Source organism: Puma concolor, chromosome A2, assembly GCF_028749965.1.
Source record: "Puma concolor isolate L17-30 chromosome A2, mPumCon1.1.hap2, whole genome shotgun sequence".
NCBI classification, from domain to species: Eukaryota; Metazoa; Chordata; class Mammalia; order Carnivora; family Felidae; genus Puma; species Puma concolor.
Window position 1 is genome coordinate 55,949,631 of NC_141668.1, and position 16,486 is coordinate 55,966,116.

The 16,486-nt window shown below is 39.5% G+C and overlaps 1 protein-coding gene across 2 annotated transcripts in view; it reads right to left on the minus strand.

Annotated features, from left to right (window-relative positions):
• DNAH11 (dynein axonemal heavy chain 11) overlaps positions 1-16,486 on the minus strand; it is a 352,527-nt gene that overhangs the window by 203,133 nt on the left and 132,908 nt on the right. For both annotated transcript variants that reach the window (XM_086694494.1, XM_086694493.1), the window contains 2 exons: positions 3,537-3,668; positions 1,548-1,708 (listed from right to left, as the gene is read on the minus strand). In XM_086694494.1, coding sequence (XP_086550620.1) covers positions 1,548-1,708; positions 3,537-3,668 — 293 coding nt within the window. The remainder of the gene's footprint in view (positions 1-1,547; positions 1,709-3,536; positions 3,669-16,486) is intronic.

Genomic DNA, 16,486 nt, shown 5'->3' on the forward strand with positions numbered 1-16,486 from the left:
GAGACAATTAAAGAGAACTGAATTAGAAAAACAGAATTACAATTTATCAGTGATGAAATCGGGAGCAGATTAATACAAGCAAGAATAATCACAAAGCTAGTGCAAGAATTTCACGGACTTCCTAAGATCATCAACACAAGCCAGCTTTACTGACATATTTAAAACTGCTGACACTTTTTTTTCTTTTCTTCTTCTTTTTTTTTTTTTAAGAGATGGAGAGGGACGGAGCGCAAGCAGAGGAGGGGCAGAAAGAGAAGGAGACAGAGAATCCAAAGCAGGCTCTAGATCTGAGCTGTCAGCAGAGAGCCTGATGTGGGGCTTGAACCCACAAATGTGAGATCATGACCTGAACTGAAGTCAGATGCTCAACCGAGACACCCAGGAGCCCAGAAAAAAAAATGCCTACACTTTCATTCCCAGATAAACTGTATGTATGGTGAAACTGGCTAAGTAGGAACACTCTTGTGATTTTGAGGTGTCTTTCCTCTTTCACGAATGCCCATGAATATACATGCTTTCTCTCACCAAGTAATTCAACAGAGGATGGAATACTAATATGGAATTTCATGCCAAAGTGGCTTATCCTTACCTACAACATTCTGACGGTATGTATATATTGACTTAAAGTCAAGTGGCAATGAACTTTTAATAATGGTAATCCCCTCCCCTTTGACCTACTTGAGCCATATTGGCTCTGTGTTTATCTCTCGAACAGGCTGATGTCTTTCTCATCTTAGAAACTGTGCACTTGTCTCTGCCTGTCACTTTCTGCCTTAGGATGTTTGCATAGCTAGTTCCTACTTGTCATTTACGTCCCAACTCAAATATTCCCATAACCAATCTATAGTGGACTCTCCATTCAAAATTCTTTTTAACATATCACCTTATTTCATTTTTGTTTTACCATATATTACCACCTAAAATAACTTTGTTAATTTGATTATTGTTCCTCCTCATTCCCAGCCACTCACATGCCACAGTCAACGAGAAAGTGCATTCTATGAGAGCAGGACCCCTGTCTCTTTAATTAATTCTGGAAAAGCACTCAGCACAGTATTTCCTAAGTGTTTGTTAAACCATTTCATGGACCTATGTTCCCACTCTTCTTTTCTTCACTGTAGGTAATCCCTCAAAAATTAATCTGAATGTAGGCAATTCCTATGTTTACACTTTCCATAAAGGGATGCAATTGTGGGAGGCAGTTACAAACCCTGGAATCATAATGTTAGCCATGGATAACAGGAGAGAATGGACTCAATGATCACAAGGGCTGCCCTCTGCCATATTAATCCGGTCATGATTTCATGATCTGTCTATCCAGTGTCTCTATCTCTGCTTCTCTAATTTGGTTCTATTTACCTTGTCTCAAACTAAAGTCAATGTCTACCATGCGACTCCATTAGCCCATTTACACACGTTTTCATAGTTTCCACGTTTGTTCATCATTTTCTCTCACACCTTTCTGTTCCCTCTCACACACCCTTACCCACACTAGGGGACTATTCTGGTTCACTTTTTCTCAGCTGACTTCCACTTATCCTTGTTACCTGTCAGTTAAAGGAGTGATCACTAGCCGAGGACTGTTTCCTAAATATTCATAGAAGTACTGGAACTGGGCATCACAAATATTTACGAAGCAGTGTTTCTGGGAGTCCTCCCACTGGTGACGAAGTTGAGAAAGCCAAGCAAAGGTTTGGGGACTGACAACCTGAAAATATCACAAGATCATTACATATCACAAGATATTACAAGGACACTGTATGTTTTGGGGCAACACACTTTATTCACCTAATCAATTCTGCTGATTCACATTTTATTTCTCAAATTCTCACAAGACAGTAATCTCTTCATGCTATTGCAAATCACAACTGCATGTAGATGGTTCAATACTTCATCAAAACTATGTGTAATAAAAGTCTTCATTTTAAGAAGGCTTTTACTGTAAAACAATATCAATTTGTTCAAGCAATGCTTTTTTCCCCTTTTATGAATCAGCCCAGGGGATTTGATCCCTTTTCTAACTTTATACTCTCATCATTGAAATCAGTCAGAAAAATACACTCTGTAGTAAAACATATAAACCATAATTTCTTCATGTCAGAGGTATCAATAAACTATACTTCCAACAAAATCCATTCTAAAGCCAGTTTTGCTTTTAGTACAGAGATTTTCCACTTCATTTTTCATTAAATTAAATCACAGTATTTTTTTTTCATTGCCATTCTTTCTTTTCTTAATCCTATCCATTCTTTTTCCAATTTGAAAAAACAATTCCAGTCTCTTTCAATACATTTGTGACCCTAGGACTTCTTGGGAACCATTTAAGTTACCAAAATTATTATCTACTAAATGTTCTGATGCCTAAATACATCTCAACATTGTACAACTGTATATATTAGATGATCAGAAATTAGACAAAGTCTTTACCTCTTTGAGTACAAAGGACATATTTTAAATCATAATTCATCCTACTGTAAGCCATCACCACTGAAAAAACACAATAAAGTATGTAAAAAGGTGCAAGGTCATATTCAAAGAATAGTTACCAATGGTCCATTATCAAAATGAGAATACCTGGTAAGTGGTAGAGGGGATCAGTTTTGGATTAGCAATTACACAATATCACTGATGGTCCTGAACTTGGAAGAAGTATTTTTTACACTTATGGCTTACACAAAGAAGCAGCGCTGGCACTTTCTGGAGAGAATGAAAATTCACTTTGATTTTAATAAATTGAGAAAGAGCTAGAAAAACAACAGGAAACATTTCAAAATACATACATGCATTCATATTGTAAAAGGAATGGTCTTGCTTTAGAGTGCCATCACCAGCGACAAAAGAGGGGTGAGGAGAAAGTAGCCAACAGGCATGATTCACCAATGTTGTTCAGGAGACAAGCACACTTGTGACATTTCTAAGTAGAAATGTATTTTAGCAAAAAGCTGAGAAAATTCTTTCACATGAAACAGTGCCAGTATTTAGGAGACACAAAGTCTCTGTACAGAGGTCAGAAGGATATTCATGTCCTGAAAGTGACTTCTGCAAAGAATGTTATTTAGCCTTAAAAAAAAAAAAAAAAAAAAAAAAGACAAGGGGTGACCACTATTCCTCTTTCTTCCAAAGGAAACTAATCAAAGGCACACAGAGAAGTTTTAAATGACAATCTTTTTGCTATTGGCCGGGTAAGCCAGAGAGGTGATAATCACAGGCCAGGAGACCAAGATGATGATGTGTAGAAAAGCCTGAAGACAGGGAAACGAACACGGTGACTTCACGAGGTTCTTACATCCTAGGTTAGTTTTTGAGATGGTATGGATTGGAGGTTCCTGACTTGGCAAAACTCTGATGTGCAAGACTTGGGATAACTCTCATGAAGATAATTACTTAAATCAAAGTCACTCACAGTAAGTGTAACTAAATTCATAGAACTAATTAAAAATACACAACTTAAAAAACACCTTTCTTGGAAGTACTCTTGACAATAAACACCACTTTTAGGAAACAACACACAATACATGAAATTTCTATGAACTTGCCTTCTGAGAAATAAGTTTGGCCACCACATCTCTGGCATGGACGTCTATGGTACAAATTGTCATGATCTTCTGCCTATCTCCAGGTAGAAGTTCTCCCAGTAAAAGGGCTATCAGTGTATTCAACTGAGAAATCTACAAGAAATTTCGTAAAGAGAAGGTAAGGGTTACAAATATAGAATCCAACAGTCCAATTTGTGAAGAGCACACTAGCTTACAAAACTGTTTCAAGTATGTATCTCAGCTAGCCCTCAAACAGCCCAAAAGTAGAAGAGAAAGGAAGGGATGTTATGAAATTAATTACTTTAAATACAATAAATATTTTAACACCCCTCCCACCCCAAGCTGAGACTCAAGAAGGCAGGAAAACATGAGTAATGACAAAGCCAGAGGTAGAAGCCAGGTTTTCTGCCTGCACTGCACTGACTTTCTGCCCTAATGATGATAAATCCACAACTTTGCTGGGATAGAAAAGATTACAAATTTGAAAAGTCAAATTGAGCTAACCTCTGTAAAAGTATAGTAAGAACTAAATATCAAGTGGTTTTGGTTATTTGGGTTTTTTGTTTTGTTTTTTGCATAAGGGACAGGACAATTACTTTGAAAATATTTAAGACGTATAGGGGAAGACTATCCCACTTAATTCTTCTTACTCATATCCTTATTCTTATTAGGTCCAGTTATTTCTTATGTCAATATTTTTCACACTACGGGTCTCTTTCCAAAGAATGCAAGGGAATGAAATGGAATTACAGGGAAGAGAATGGAATAGAAAATGTTGCATTACAATAGAATGTGTATTGTTTTGTGAAACTATTTCAGTTTCAGACTTTTGAGGGTATATATACATGTGTAAACTAGATCTGATATAAAATATTTACCATTAATTGTGTCAAATCTAAATTAAAGTTACTCTCTTAAGCAGTCATTTTGTGAGCATATTTATTTACTCAGAACATGTCTGCCTTATTCAAGGTTTATTAGCCAACCTTGCCTCCCCACCCCCGCCAAATTCTGCCTTATTTCAGGGTAACAGAGTAAAATAATACGGTCCCCTTTTTCCTTTTTTTCACCCCGCAAAGGAAAGTCAATTACAAACCGTTAGAGCTCCTGAGAGAGTTGGTAATGAGTGAATATGACACATCACCAGAGGCTCTCGAACCTCTGTGACCTCCTGTCAAAAACACGCTTCCTACAGCACTATTAACACATCCCAGAAAACAGCCAACACTGCAGACTTCCCCAAGCCCGCTGTGCAGCTGAACTGGAGAAGGTTATGTAACTGTACTATGAATGGAGAAGGCAGGCCGGAAGGTAATAACCATAACACATAGTTCATATGAAATCAGATTGTGCAAGGTGCCAGGCACTGACAAACCATATTGTCCACATCGTTCGATTCAATCTTTGCAAAAATCTATTACTATCCTAACTTTGCAGATGAAGAAACTGAGGCACAAGCATATTAGCAGGGGAGGGGTAATTCAAATCCAGACAGTATGCCTTCAACGTCTGAGCTCTTACTGGTCACAGCACATAAATTTTCTGTCCCAGCCTCAGCAAGACCAACCCACCCACCAACTTTGAGGTGGAGAAATCCACTGTGCAAGAGGCATTTGAGACAGGGGTGCCTGGGTGGCTCAGGTGGTTGAGCGTCCAACTCGATTTCGGCTTAGGTCATGTGGCACAGTTGGTGAGTTCGAGCCCACGTCGGGCTGTGTACTGACAGTGCAGAGCCTACTTGGGATTCTCTCTCTCCCTCTCTCTCTGCCCCTCCCCTGCTTGTGCTTTCTCTGTTTCTCTGTGAAAATAAACATTTTAAAAATTTTATTATAAAAAAAGGTCTTTGAAAGGGATTCAAAATCAAACCCAATGGAAAGTTTGTTCAAAGGAATAAAAAATATTTAGACATTCACAATATACAACATCCTTATAAGCATTTATCTACTTTTAATAGTTTACATCTATAAAATGTGGCCGATTTAAAAAAAAAAAAAAAGCAGAAGTGATCATTATTTCACACACACCATGTTCACTATCCCCTGGATTTTAGGTTCCGTGAAGGCATATGTGTGCCTGTCTAGTACATGACTTTATCCCCAGAGCCACTAAGGGGCTAGCTGTCAAACAGTAGGTACTCAGTCTTTGCTGAGTAGATTAATACGTGTACATTATTAGCCTCTGCACACGTAAGCTGACCAACAAAATTCATAGGCATGTTGGTTAGAAAAGAGGTGTTTTGGCATTGCATATTTTCTCATCTCGGTTGAGACAGCCAGTCTTTAAAGTCTCAACTTGTATACCAGTTCCAGTATTTGGTTAAAAAGAATTGGCTGTAACGACAGTAATAATAACTTATGCCTTGTGAGAACATTTATAATTTCAAGTGCTTTCACATGCGATGTCTTGTCTGAGGCTCCTACAACCTGTGATTTCTCCATTATTGATTCATTTTTAACAAAAGTTCATCCAAGTGAAAGATGATTAAAAATACAGCTCGTCAACATTATCTGTTCAGCATCCTATGTTGGGGATCTGACATTTTTCGGGATTAAACGTTCCTAGCAATGCTCTTTTTTAAGCCATAAAATTCTGTACCCACAAAAATAGAGTTATAAAAGGTCAATCATTTTGGTGGTAGTATCAGGCACTATGACTAGATGGTCATATTATCAATACCTACAAGTTTATGGCCCATGACATATAAAATGTACCTTGGCAGCTTTTAAAAAACATATAGCCTGTCGGGGTGCCTGAGTGGCTCAGTTGGTTGAGTGTCCAACTTCAGCTCAGGTCACGATCTCACGGTTGGTGGGTTCGAGTCCCATGTCAGGCTGTGTGCTGACAGCTCAAAGTCTGGAGCCTGGTTCAGATTCTTCCTCTTTCTCTCTGCCCCTCCCCCACTCACACTGTATCGCTCTCAAAAATGAAAAGCTAAAAAAAAATTAAAAAAAAAGAAAACATATAGCCTGTCATGTAATCAGCACTTATTCTTGCCCTTGCTCAAAGCAGTGTTATAAGAGTTTCTGCTAGGATCACAGATATTTGCCTTAAGTCAACTGCCTATACCTCACCTTGAAACTCAAGCAGCTTAGCTTTAGCTGGAGCATAAATAGAGCATATATCCTGAACCAGAGAGAAGCCTCCTTCCAATACAATCCAAACTCCCCTTTGTGAGCGCAAAGCCCTCTAGGACCTGCCACCACCCGTTTCCCACCGCACATCACTCTGCCTGCCTGGCCTTCCTGATGTCCCTCCGTCACGGCTGCTTCACGGCCACAGAAACTCTTTCTTTCCTGTGCCTGGACATATTCCCTTTGATCTTTGTACAGCTGGCTTTCTCTCATCATCCATATCTTAGTTCAAACTCACCTCATCAGACTGGCCTTCCCTGGCCATCCCATTTACTATCATCCCCTACCCCATTATTCTATAGGTTCCTATTTTCTTTTCTTCGTGGTACTTACTAGTATCCTCCCATTCACTTACTTATTTCCTTATTTACTATTTGACTCCTCCCCTGACTATAAGCTCTAAAGGAGCAAGGCCCTCACATGTCTTATTCACTACCACAATCCCATACCCAGTAGAGTGGCCAGCATAAGGCACCATCTCAGTACACACTCATTATAGGAATGTAGGAAGGAAGAAATGAACAAATGAAGAACAGCAACAGTACACACCAAAGCAAAATTTTGTTCTTTCAGTCACACAGCAAGACAAACATGATTACTGTTTCCAGGGGTTACAGGTCAAGGCAGAATGCAGATAAATAACTATAATCATTTTGTTGGAACAAGAAGTACAAGCTACAATGGCGCACAGAAAAGGGGCCTTGCCTAATCAAGGGTTTGGAAAGACATTTCAGAGAAAAGGGTATTTTTGCTAAGACTTAAAGGATGAGTGTAATTTAGGTTGTAAAAACTCAGAGGCTGCCCACCCATGAAAGCAGGGAGTAAGCCACCAGAAGCACCCATGTGAACACCCAGCACATGGCAGATGACCCTGTCAGGGAACTTAAAGAAGTGCAGCATGGGAGAAGGGCAGAGTGTGGGAGACCACACAGGTACAGATGATGGAGAAAGAGGGGTCCAAACACACAGGGCTTGGCCAGCTTATTGAAGAGTCTAAACTTCAAGGGCAACAAGATGTTGCTAAAGGGTTCTAGGAAGTGTGCTAATAATTCGATTTCTGTTTTTAAAATATTTCTCTGCCTGTGATGATGGATTGGAGGGAAACAAGACTAGAGAGAAACAGCCCTGGAGAGGAGGGAGGGAGACAGAGCCATCCAAGTGAGAAAAGTGTCTGGAACCAGGACATTAATGAAGCGGTGAGGAAAGCGGCGAGAACAGATATATTTAGGGTAACTGAAGAGATCTGGTGGTTGATTAGATAGCAGGTAAAGTAAGAGTCAAATGGGCTTCTAGGTAAGAAACTGGTGAAGGCCATTGGTGCTTTGTTCTGAGCTTGAGAAAATTAGACAAGCAGGTTTGAGGAGTGAACATATTTTCAATGTTGTAGGCTTGATGTGCCTGTCAGACTTTCAATGGAGAAGCCCAATATGCTTTTTGGTTGTGCCTGAGGGGAGAGGTCTGGGCTGGAGATGACAGTCATGAGCATATTACAAAAGAAAGGGAGAAGACATAAAAGTAGATGAAATTAGCAGGGATGTATGGTATGGTGAGAAGAAAAAGGAACATAAGTCAGCACCATAAGGAAAAGCCACAAAGGAGCAGAAGGAAGAAAATCAAGAAAAGAAAACTGAAGAAGAGCCCAAGAGGTTGGTGGCAAAGGAGAATTCAAACAGGCATGAAATAAGGGGGAGAGTATTAAAGCAAGAGGAAGTACTTCTAATGACAACACAATGCGATTCAGTCAAGTGGTGGAAATGGGGTCATGGAGACAAATAAGAATGAGCCAAGTTACAGGGTTGGAGCAGAAAATGGGAGATGGGACATAAAGGAATCAATTTTGCTGGTTATTTTGCCTGTGAGTAATGAGACACTTGGGAATGTTTACAAACTGACAGCAGTGAGCCAGGATGAGAACAGGAAGACACAGGAGAAAAGGTAGTGAGGGAATCCTGAGAGTCCACGTCAGAAGAAACCCAGAGCACAAATGAAGAAGTGGCTCCTGACACTCAGAGGCCACGCTTCCACTCTCACAAAGAGTGGTGCACAGAGCTCAGTATCAGTCCCATCACCATTCATCTAGTTCCTCTCTGACAGCAGCAACAAATAATAAGAGCTGACATTTAATGAGCTCTTACTACTTAATAAGCACTGTGTGTGTGCACGCGTATGTAGGCATATACATATATACGTACATAATTCTTTTTTTTTTTTTTTTAATTTTTTTTTCAACGTTTATTTATTTTTGGGACAGAGAGAGACAGAGCATGAACGGGGGAGGGGCAGAGAGAGAGGGGGACACAGAATCGGAAACAGGCTCCAGGCTCTGAGCCATCAGCCCAGGGCCGGACGCGGGGCTCGAACTCACAGACCGCGAGATCGTGACCTGGCTGAAGTCGGACTTAACCGACTGCGCCACCCAGGCGCCCCAACATAATTCTAATTTAATCATCACGATAGCCCTGTGAGGGAGGTACATTATTCCAATTTTATGTATGAGAATTTGCTCAAGCTCACACAGTTATAAACAGTGGAACCAGGGTTTAGGACCAGGCACTAGGATTTTACTGTGTATTCATTACCCTGATTCCAAAACCAGACAGAGACCCCACTAAAAAGGAGAACTATAGACCAGTTTCCCTGATGAACATGTATGCAAAAATCCTCAACAAGATATTAGCCAACCGGATCCAACAATACATTAAAAAAATTATTCACCATGACCAAGTAGGATTTATACCTGGGATGCAGGGCTGGTTCAATATCCGCAAAACAATTCACGTGATTCATCACATCAATAAAAGAAAGGACAAGAACCATGTGATCCTCTCAATAGATGCAGAGAAAGCATTTCAAAAAATACAGCATTCTTTCTTGATAAAAACCCTCAAGAAAGTAGGGATAGAAGGATCATACTTCGAGATGATAAAAGCCGTATATGAGCGACCCAACACTAATATCATCCTCAATGGGGAAAAACAGAGCTTTTCCCCTAAGGTCGGGAACAAGATAGGGATGTCCACTCTCACCACTGTTATTCAACATAGCATTGGAAGTCTTAGCCTCTGCAATCAGACAACACAAAGAAATAAAATGCATCCAAATCAGCCAGGAGGAGGTCAAACTTTCACTCTTCGCAGATGACATGATACTCTATATGGAAAACCCAAAAGATTCCACCAAAAACCTGCTAGAACGGATTCATGAATTCAGCACAGTTGCAGGATATAAAATCAATGCACAGAAATCGGTTGCATTCCTATGCACCAACAATGAAGTGACAGAAAGAGAAATCAAGGAATCGATCCCATTTACAGTTGCACCAAAAACCATAAAATACTTAGGAATAAATCTAACCAAAGAGGTGAAAAATCTATACACTGAAAACTATAGAAAGCTGATGAAAGAAATTGAAGATGACACAAAGAAATGGAAAGAGATTCCATGCTCCTGGATAGGAAGAACAAATACTGTTAAAATGTCAATACTGCCCAAAGCAATCTACATATTCAACGTGATTCCTATCAAAATAACACCAACACTCTTCACAGAGCTAGAACAAATAATCCTAAAATTTGTATGGAACCAGAAAAGACCCCAAATAGCCAAAGCAATGTTGAAAAAGAAAACCAAAGCAGGAGGCATCACAATCCCAGACTAAAAGCCATACTACAAAGCTGTAATCATCAAGACAGTATGGTACTGGCACAAGAACAGACACTCAGATCAATGGAATAGAATAGAGAACCCAGAAATGGACCCACAAACTTATGGCCAACTCATCTTTGACAAAGCATGAAAGAATATCCAATGGAATAAAGACAATCTCTTCAGCAAGTGGTGCTGGGAAAACTGGATGGCGACATGCAGAAGAATGAACCTGGACCACTTTCTTAGACCATACACAAAAATAAACTCAAAATGGATGAAAGACCTCAATGTAAGACAGGAAGCCATCAAAATCCTCGAGGAGAAAGCAGGCAAAAACCTCTTTGATCTTGCCCGCAGCAATTTCTTACTCAACACGTCTCCGGAGGTAAGGGAGACAAAATCAAAAATTAACTACTGGGACCTCATCAAAATAAAAATCTTCTGCAGAGCGAAGGAAACAATCAGCAAAACTAAAAGGCAACCGACAGAATGGGAGAAGATATAAGCAAATGACATATCAGATAAAGGATTAGTATCCAAAATCTAGAAAGAACTTATCAAACTCAACACCCAAAAAACAAAGAATCCAGTGAAGAAATGGGCAAAAGATAGGAATAGACATTTCTCCAAAGAAGACATCCAGATGGCCAACCGACACATGAAAAAATGCTCAACATCACTCATCATCAGGGAGATACAAATCAAAACCACCATGAGATACCACCTTACACCTGTCAGAATGGTTAACATTAACAATTCACGCAACAACAGATGTCGGTGAGGATGCGGAGAAAGAGGATCTTTTTGCATTGTTGGTGGGAATGCAAGCTGGTGAGCCACTCTGGAAAACACTATGGAGGTTCCTCAAAAAACTAAAAATAGAACTACCCTATAATCCAGCAATTGCACTACTAGGCACTTATCCAAGGGACAGGTGTGCTCTTTTGAAGGGACACGTGCACCCCCATGTTTATAGCAGCACTATCAACAATAGCCAAAGTATGGAAAGAGCCCAAATGTCCATCAATGGATGAATGGATAAAGAAGAAGTGGTATATATATACAATGGAGTATTACTCAGCAATCAAAAAGAATGAAATCTTGCCATTTCCAACCACATGGATGGAACTGGAGGGTATTATGCTAAGTGAAATTAGTCAGTCAGAGAAAGACAAAAATCCTATGACTTCACTCATATGAGGACATCAAGAGACAAAACAGATGAACATAAGGGATGGGAAACAAAAATAATATAAAAACAGGGAGGGGGACAAAACAAAAGAGACTCATAAATATGGAGAACAAACTGAGGGTTGCTGGAGGGGTTGTGGGAGGGGGAATGGGCTAAATGGGTAAGGGGCATTAAGGAATCTACTGAAATCATTGCTTTACTATATACTAATTTGGATGTAAATTTTAAAAAATAAAAAAATAAAGTTAAATCAAAAAATAAATAAATAAAAATAAAACCCAAAACTTCCCCACATGGATAGCATATTCATTATCAGCTCATCCTGGCCAGAGAAGAGCTGACATGCAGAAATAAGTAGGTATCCACCACTTGTGAGTTCTCTTATTTGGTTAAAAATGGAAACACTTCCCAAAAAAGCCACATGCATCATGACCACCACTGAGGTTTCTATGTCACAAATGTCTAAGACACTAAGGTGTTCAAAAAGAGGGCCACCTGCCTGGTGGGATGATGGTGAGCTCACCGTGAAAGAACATGTCAGGCAAAGAAAGCAGCAGACTCAAGGTCAGGAAAAGGAATGGTTCTTGATACAGGTGGTAGCTGACTGTCCATTTTGGCTGGACCCAACTCCTGTGGTGGTACCCCATTAAGAGAACCTGTATGGGAACCTAAAGAACCAGGTCCCTAAATGCTACAGGCTTAAACAAGGCAACACAGGAAGAAGAACATCTTCCTTGCAGCAGAAGGGCTCCAATTTCACCAGCATCCGACACGGCAGATTTCCCAACCTGCCCAGCCCAGCCGTGGTGGCCATGAAGCTGGAAGGGCTCTTCTGCTGAAATACTAAGATCTGAGCTCATGGTCCTCAGCAAACCAAAGTGAATATTGCAATGTAACTACTATAGCCCTTTCCGGGGGGGGGGGGGGGGGCGGCGTGGAGGGGTGAGCTACCAGAACCCTCAATCCCTTCCCAACTGGTTGTAACACAGAAGTAACATTCTTTTTGTTTTATAATGAGAGCATCTAGGATCTCTAATCCTGAAAAACACCCAGGTTTCAGCTTTAGCAGGGTCAGAAACAATGGATTTTCATTTCAGCTGGAACAAAGGAAACTGCAAAAGAAACTAGATCCCATAGTCCTTTGACACTATCAGATCATTGCGGCAGCCCTGTTTGTTGCCTTCCTTTCCACTGTTCATCTCCTACTACTCCTCTAATCATATTGGTAAAACCACCACAAAATTAAGCAATGAATGTCAGAGACAGCAAGGGTAATCACCTCATTCTTGACACTAATGGAAATGATTCCAAAGTTTCACCATTAAGCATGATTTTCTCTGCAGGTTTCTGATAGATATTCTTCATCGAGGTATAAAGTTTCCTTCAAATCCTTGCATTAGAAAAGAGAAAGGTGTAACATCAATAAGCTCCCACCTTAAGAAACTTGAACAAGAGGAGCAAATTCAAGTAAGTAGAAGGAGGTAATGAAGATAAAGCCTACATATGTGAAATATAAAACAACAGAGAAAAATTAACACAAAGATTACTTCTCTGAAAATGTAAATAAACCTGATAAACAAAAAGAAAGTCTGATTAAAAACAGAAAAGCGAGGGATAGAAAACACAAATCACCAACACCAGGAATGCAAGAGGGACAGGATGTGAGATCCTCCCGATGTGCTAAGGATAATGTCAGGAAACAAAGACCAATTCACGTCAATACATCTAAAAACTTAGGTGCAGACAGTCAATATTTGACTCTACCGCAGCGATTCTGCGTAGCCACCACAGCGCGAAGGCAGCCAAACACAGAGGCACTGGGTAGGATTGGGCCAGAGGGCTGTAACTTGCCAGTCGTTGACTTAAATGAAATGGATGAATATCTTGAAAAACACAATTTTCAAAAGTGACACACGAAAAAAAGAAAAAGCTACATAGCAGCATATATATATAAAAGAAATTGAATTATGGGGCACTTGGGTGGCTTAGTCGGTTAAGCCTCTGACTCTTGATTTCAGCCCAGGTCATGATTTTGCAGTTTGTGAGATCGAGCCCCACATTGGGCTCTGCACTGAAAGAGCGGAGACTGCTTGAGATTCTCTGTCTTCCTCTCTCACCCAAAATAAATAAACAAACTTAAAAAAAAGAAAAAAAAAGTTCCACAAAGAAAACTCCAGGCCCAGATAGCATCGCCAGTGATTTTTATCATAAACTCTTTCACAAAATACATGAGAATAAAATACTTTCAATTCCTTTTAAGGAACATAATGCTGATCCTCAAACTGGCATAGGTATTCTAAGAAAATTACAGATAAACATCACTGAAGAACATATATAGAGAATTTCTGGGCAGAATATTAGCAAATGAAATCCAGCAAAAATACATATACACATATATAAATGACAATACATCATAACCAAGTAGAGTTTATTTCAGGAATGCAAAACTGGTTTAGCATTCAAAAATTCACCACAGTGACAGAATAAAAGAGGCAGACACACAAATAATCTTAACAGATTTGAACAAGTTCAAGGTCTCTTCAAGATAAAAATTCTCAGTAGGCAGCAATAGAAAAGTTCTCTATTTCAGAAAGGGCATCTACAAAAGCCTGTAACTACTATCATATTTAGTGGTGAAGATTTAAATTTTTCTTCCCTGAGACTGGAAACTGGCCAGAACGTCTGCTGTAACTACTTTTATTCAACACTGCACTAGCGGTCCTAGCCAAGTCAGTAACTCAAGAAAAGGAACTAAAGGGCAAAAAAGAATAGGAGACAAGAAGTAAACCTGTCATTACTGACAGATGATATGTTCAGGGACACAACAAAGCCTATGAAATTCTTAAAAAAAAAAAAAAACCTGACTAAAATTAAAAAGCAAATTTGGCAGAGTCCTAAGACACATGGTGAATATTGAAAAATCAATCTTATATACCAGCCACAAATATTAGGAAAGAAAAATTTTAATTGATTAGAATATGTTTACAGCATCAAAACATATAAACTATCTAAAAGTAAGTCCAGCAAGAAATGTGTAACACCTTGACACTGAAAACAAGAGAAATATTTTGAGAGAAATTAAAGACAACTTATGTCAAAACATACACCATGTTCTTGGAGAAGACTCATCATGGTTGAGATATCCACCCTTCCAACATTCCTATTTATACTGAATGTCATTCCAGTTAAAATTTAATTAGGATAAAAGATTAGGCTTATAAAAATAAATACACAATATGATAATTTATGTAGAAATGAACAGAACCTAGAATGATCCAAAAAATTTTGGGAAAAAAATTAAAAATAGAACTAAGTTGGAGGCTATATATAACATGATTTTAATGCTTACTATAAAGTTACGGTAATTAATACAGTGTGGATTTGGCATGAAAACACAAAAATAGAGGAATGCAACAGGGCAGTCTGGAAATAGACCCCTACGTATATACTCATTTGACTTTGATCAAGGTGCCAAGTTAATACAATAGAAAAGAAAAAGATGTATGGATCACAGATCTAAATGAAAAAAAAAACCATAACCATCAATCTCCTAGAAGGAAACAGGAGAACATCTTCATAACACTGAGATACACAAGAATTTCTTACAAATAACAGGTATCAAGCAAAGAAAAATTTGATACACTATAAACATTAAAATGAAAACATTCCATTCCCAAAACATACCATTAATAAAATGAGCAGTCCATTCATTTCCTGACAAAGGAATTGCAACCAAATAAAGAAATCCTCTAACAATAAAACGACAAACATCCAATTAAAAAAAAAAAAAAAAAGACCTAGGCAAGTTATTTGAACAGATACTGCACAACAGAAGATACAGGAAGGCCAATAAACATGTGAAAGGTTACTAAACATCTTTTTTTTTTTAATTTTAGAGAGAGAAAGAGTACACACAAGCACGCATGGGGTGGGGCAGTAGAGGGAGAGGGAGAAAAAAATCTCTAACAGGTTCCAACTTCAGCACAGAGCCCAAAACAGGGGCTTAATCCCACAACTCTGGGATCACGACCTGAACCGAAATCAAGAGTAAGAGGCTCAACCAACTGAGACACCCAGGCGCCCCTCAACATCTTCAGACATTAGAGATAAGCCAATTGAAAGCACAGTGATACAGGGGCACCTGGGTAACTCAGGTGGTTAAGCACTGAGTCTTGATTTCAGCTCAGGTCATGATCTCACAACCATGAGATTGAACCCTGCATCGGGCTCCATGCTAAGCATGGAGCCTGCTTGGGACTCCCTCCCTCCCTCCCTCCTCCCTCCCCCCCCCACTCTCTTTCTCTCTCAAATAAAGTTAAACACACACACACACATACACACACACACACAGAGTGAGAGACTCTTTCACATCCAGCAGAATTGTGAAGACCTATGACGCCCAATACTGGCCGGAATATGAAGCAACTAGAATTGTGTCACCTTGTTAATGGGAATGTAAGAATGGAGAACTGTCTGGCAGTTTTTTTTTAAATGGGTAAACATATACCTTTCCTATGATTCAGCCATTTCACTTTTAGATACTTTACCCAGGAGAAAGGAAAATATAGGTCAAAAGACTTGGATAAGAATGCTCCAAGCAGCTTTAGAAATAGTCTCCTCGGGGCGCCTGGGTGGCGCAGTCGGTTAAGCGTCCGACTTCAGCCAGGTCACGATCTCGCGGTCCGTGAGTTCGAGCCCCGCGTCGGGCTCTGGGCTGATGGCTCAGAGCCTGGAGCCTGTTTCTGATTCTGTGTCTCCCTCTCTCTCTGCCCCTCCCCCGTTCATGCTCTGTCTCTCTCTGTCCCAAAAAAATAAATAAACGTTAAAAAAAAATTAAAAAAAAAAAAAAAAAGAAATAGTCTCCTCAAACTGGAAACCCCAGGGTCAATCAACAGAATACACAAAGCGTGGTATAGTTATGCAATGCGATTCTAAGAAACAAAAAAGAAGGAACTTCTAATACATGTAACAACATGCTT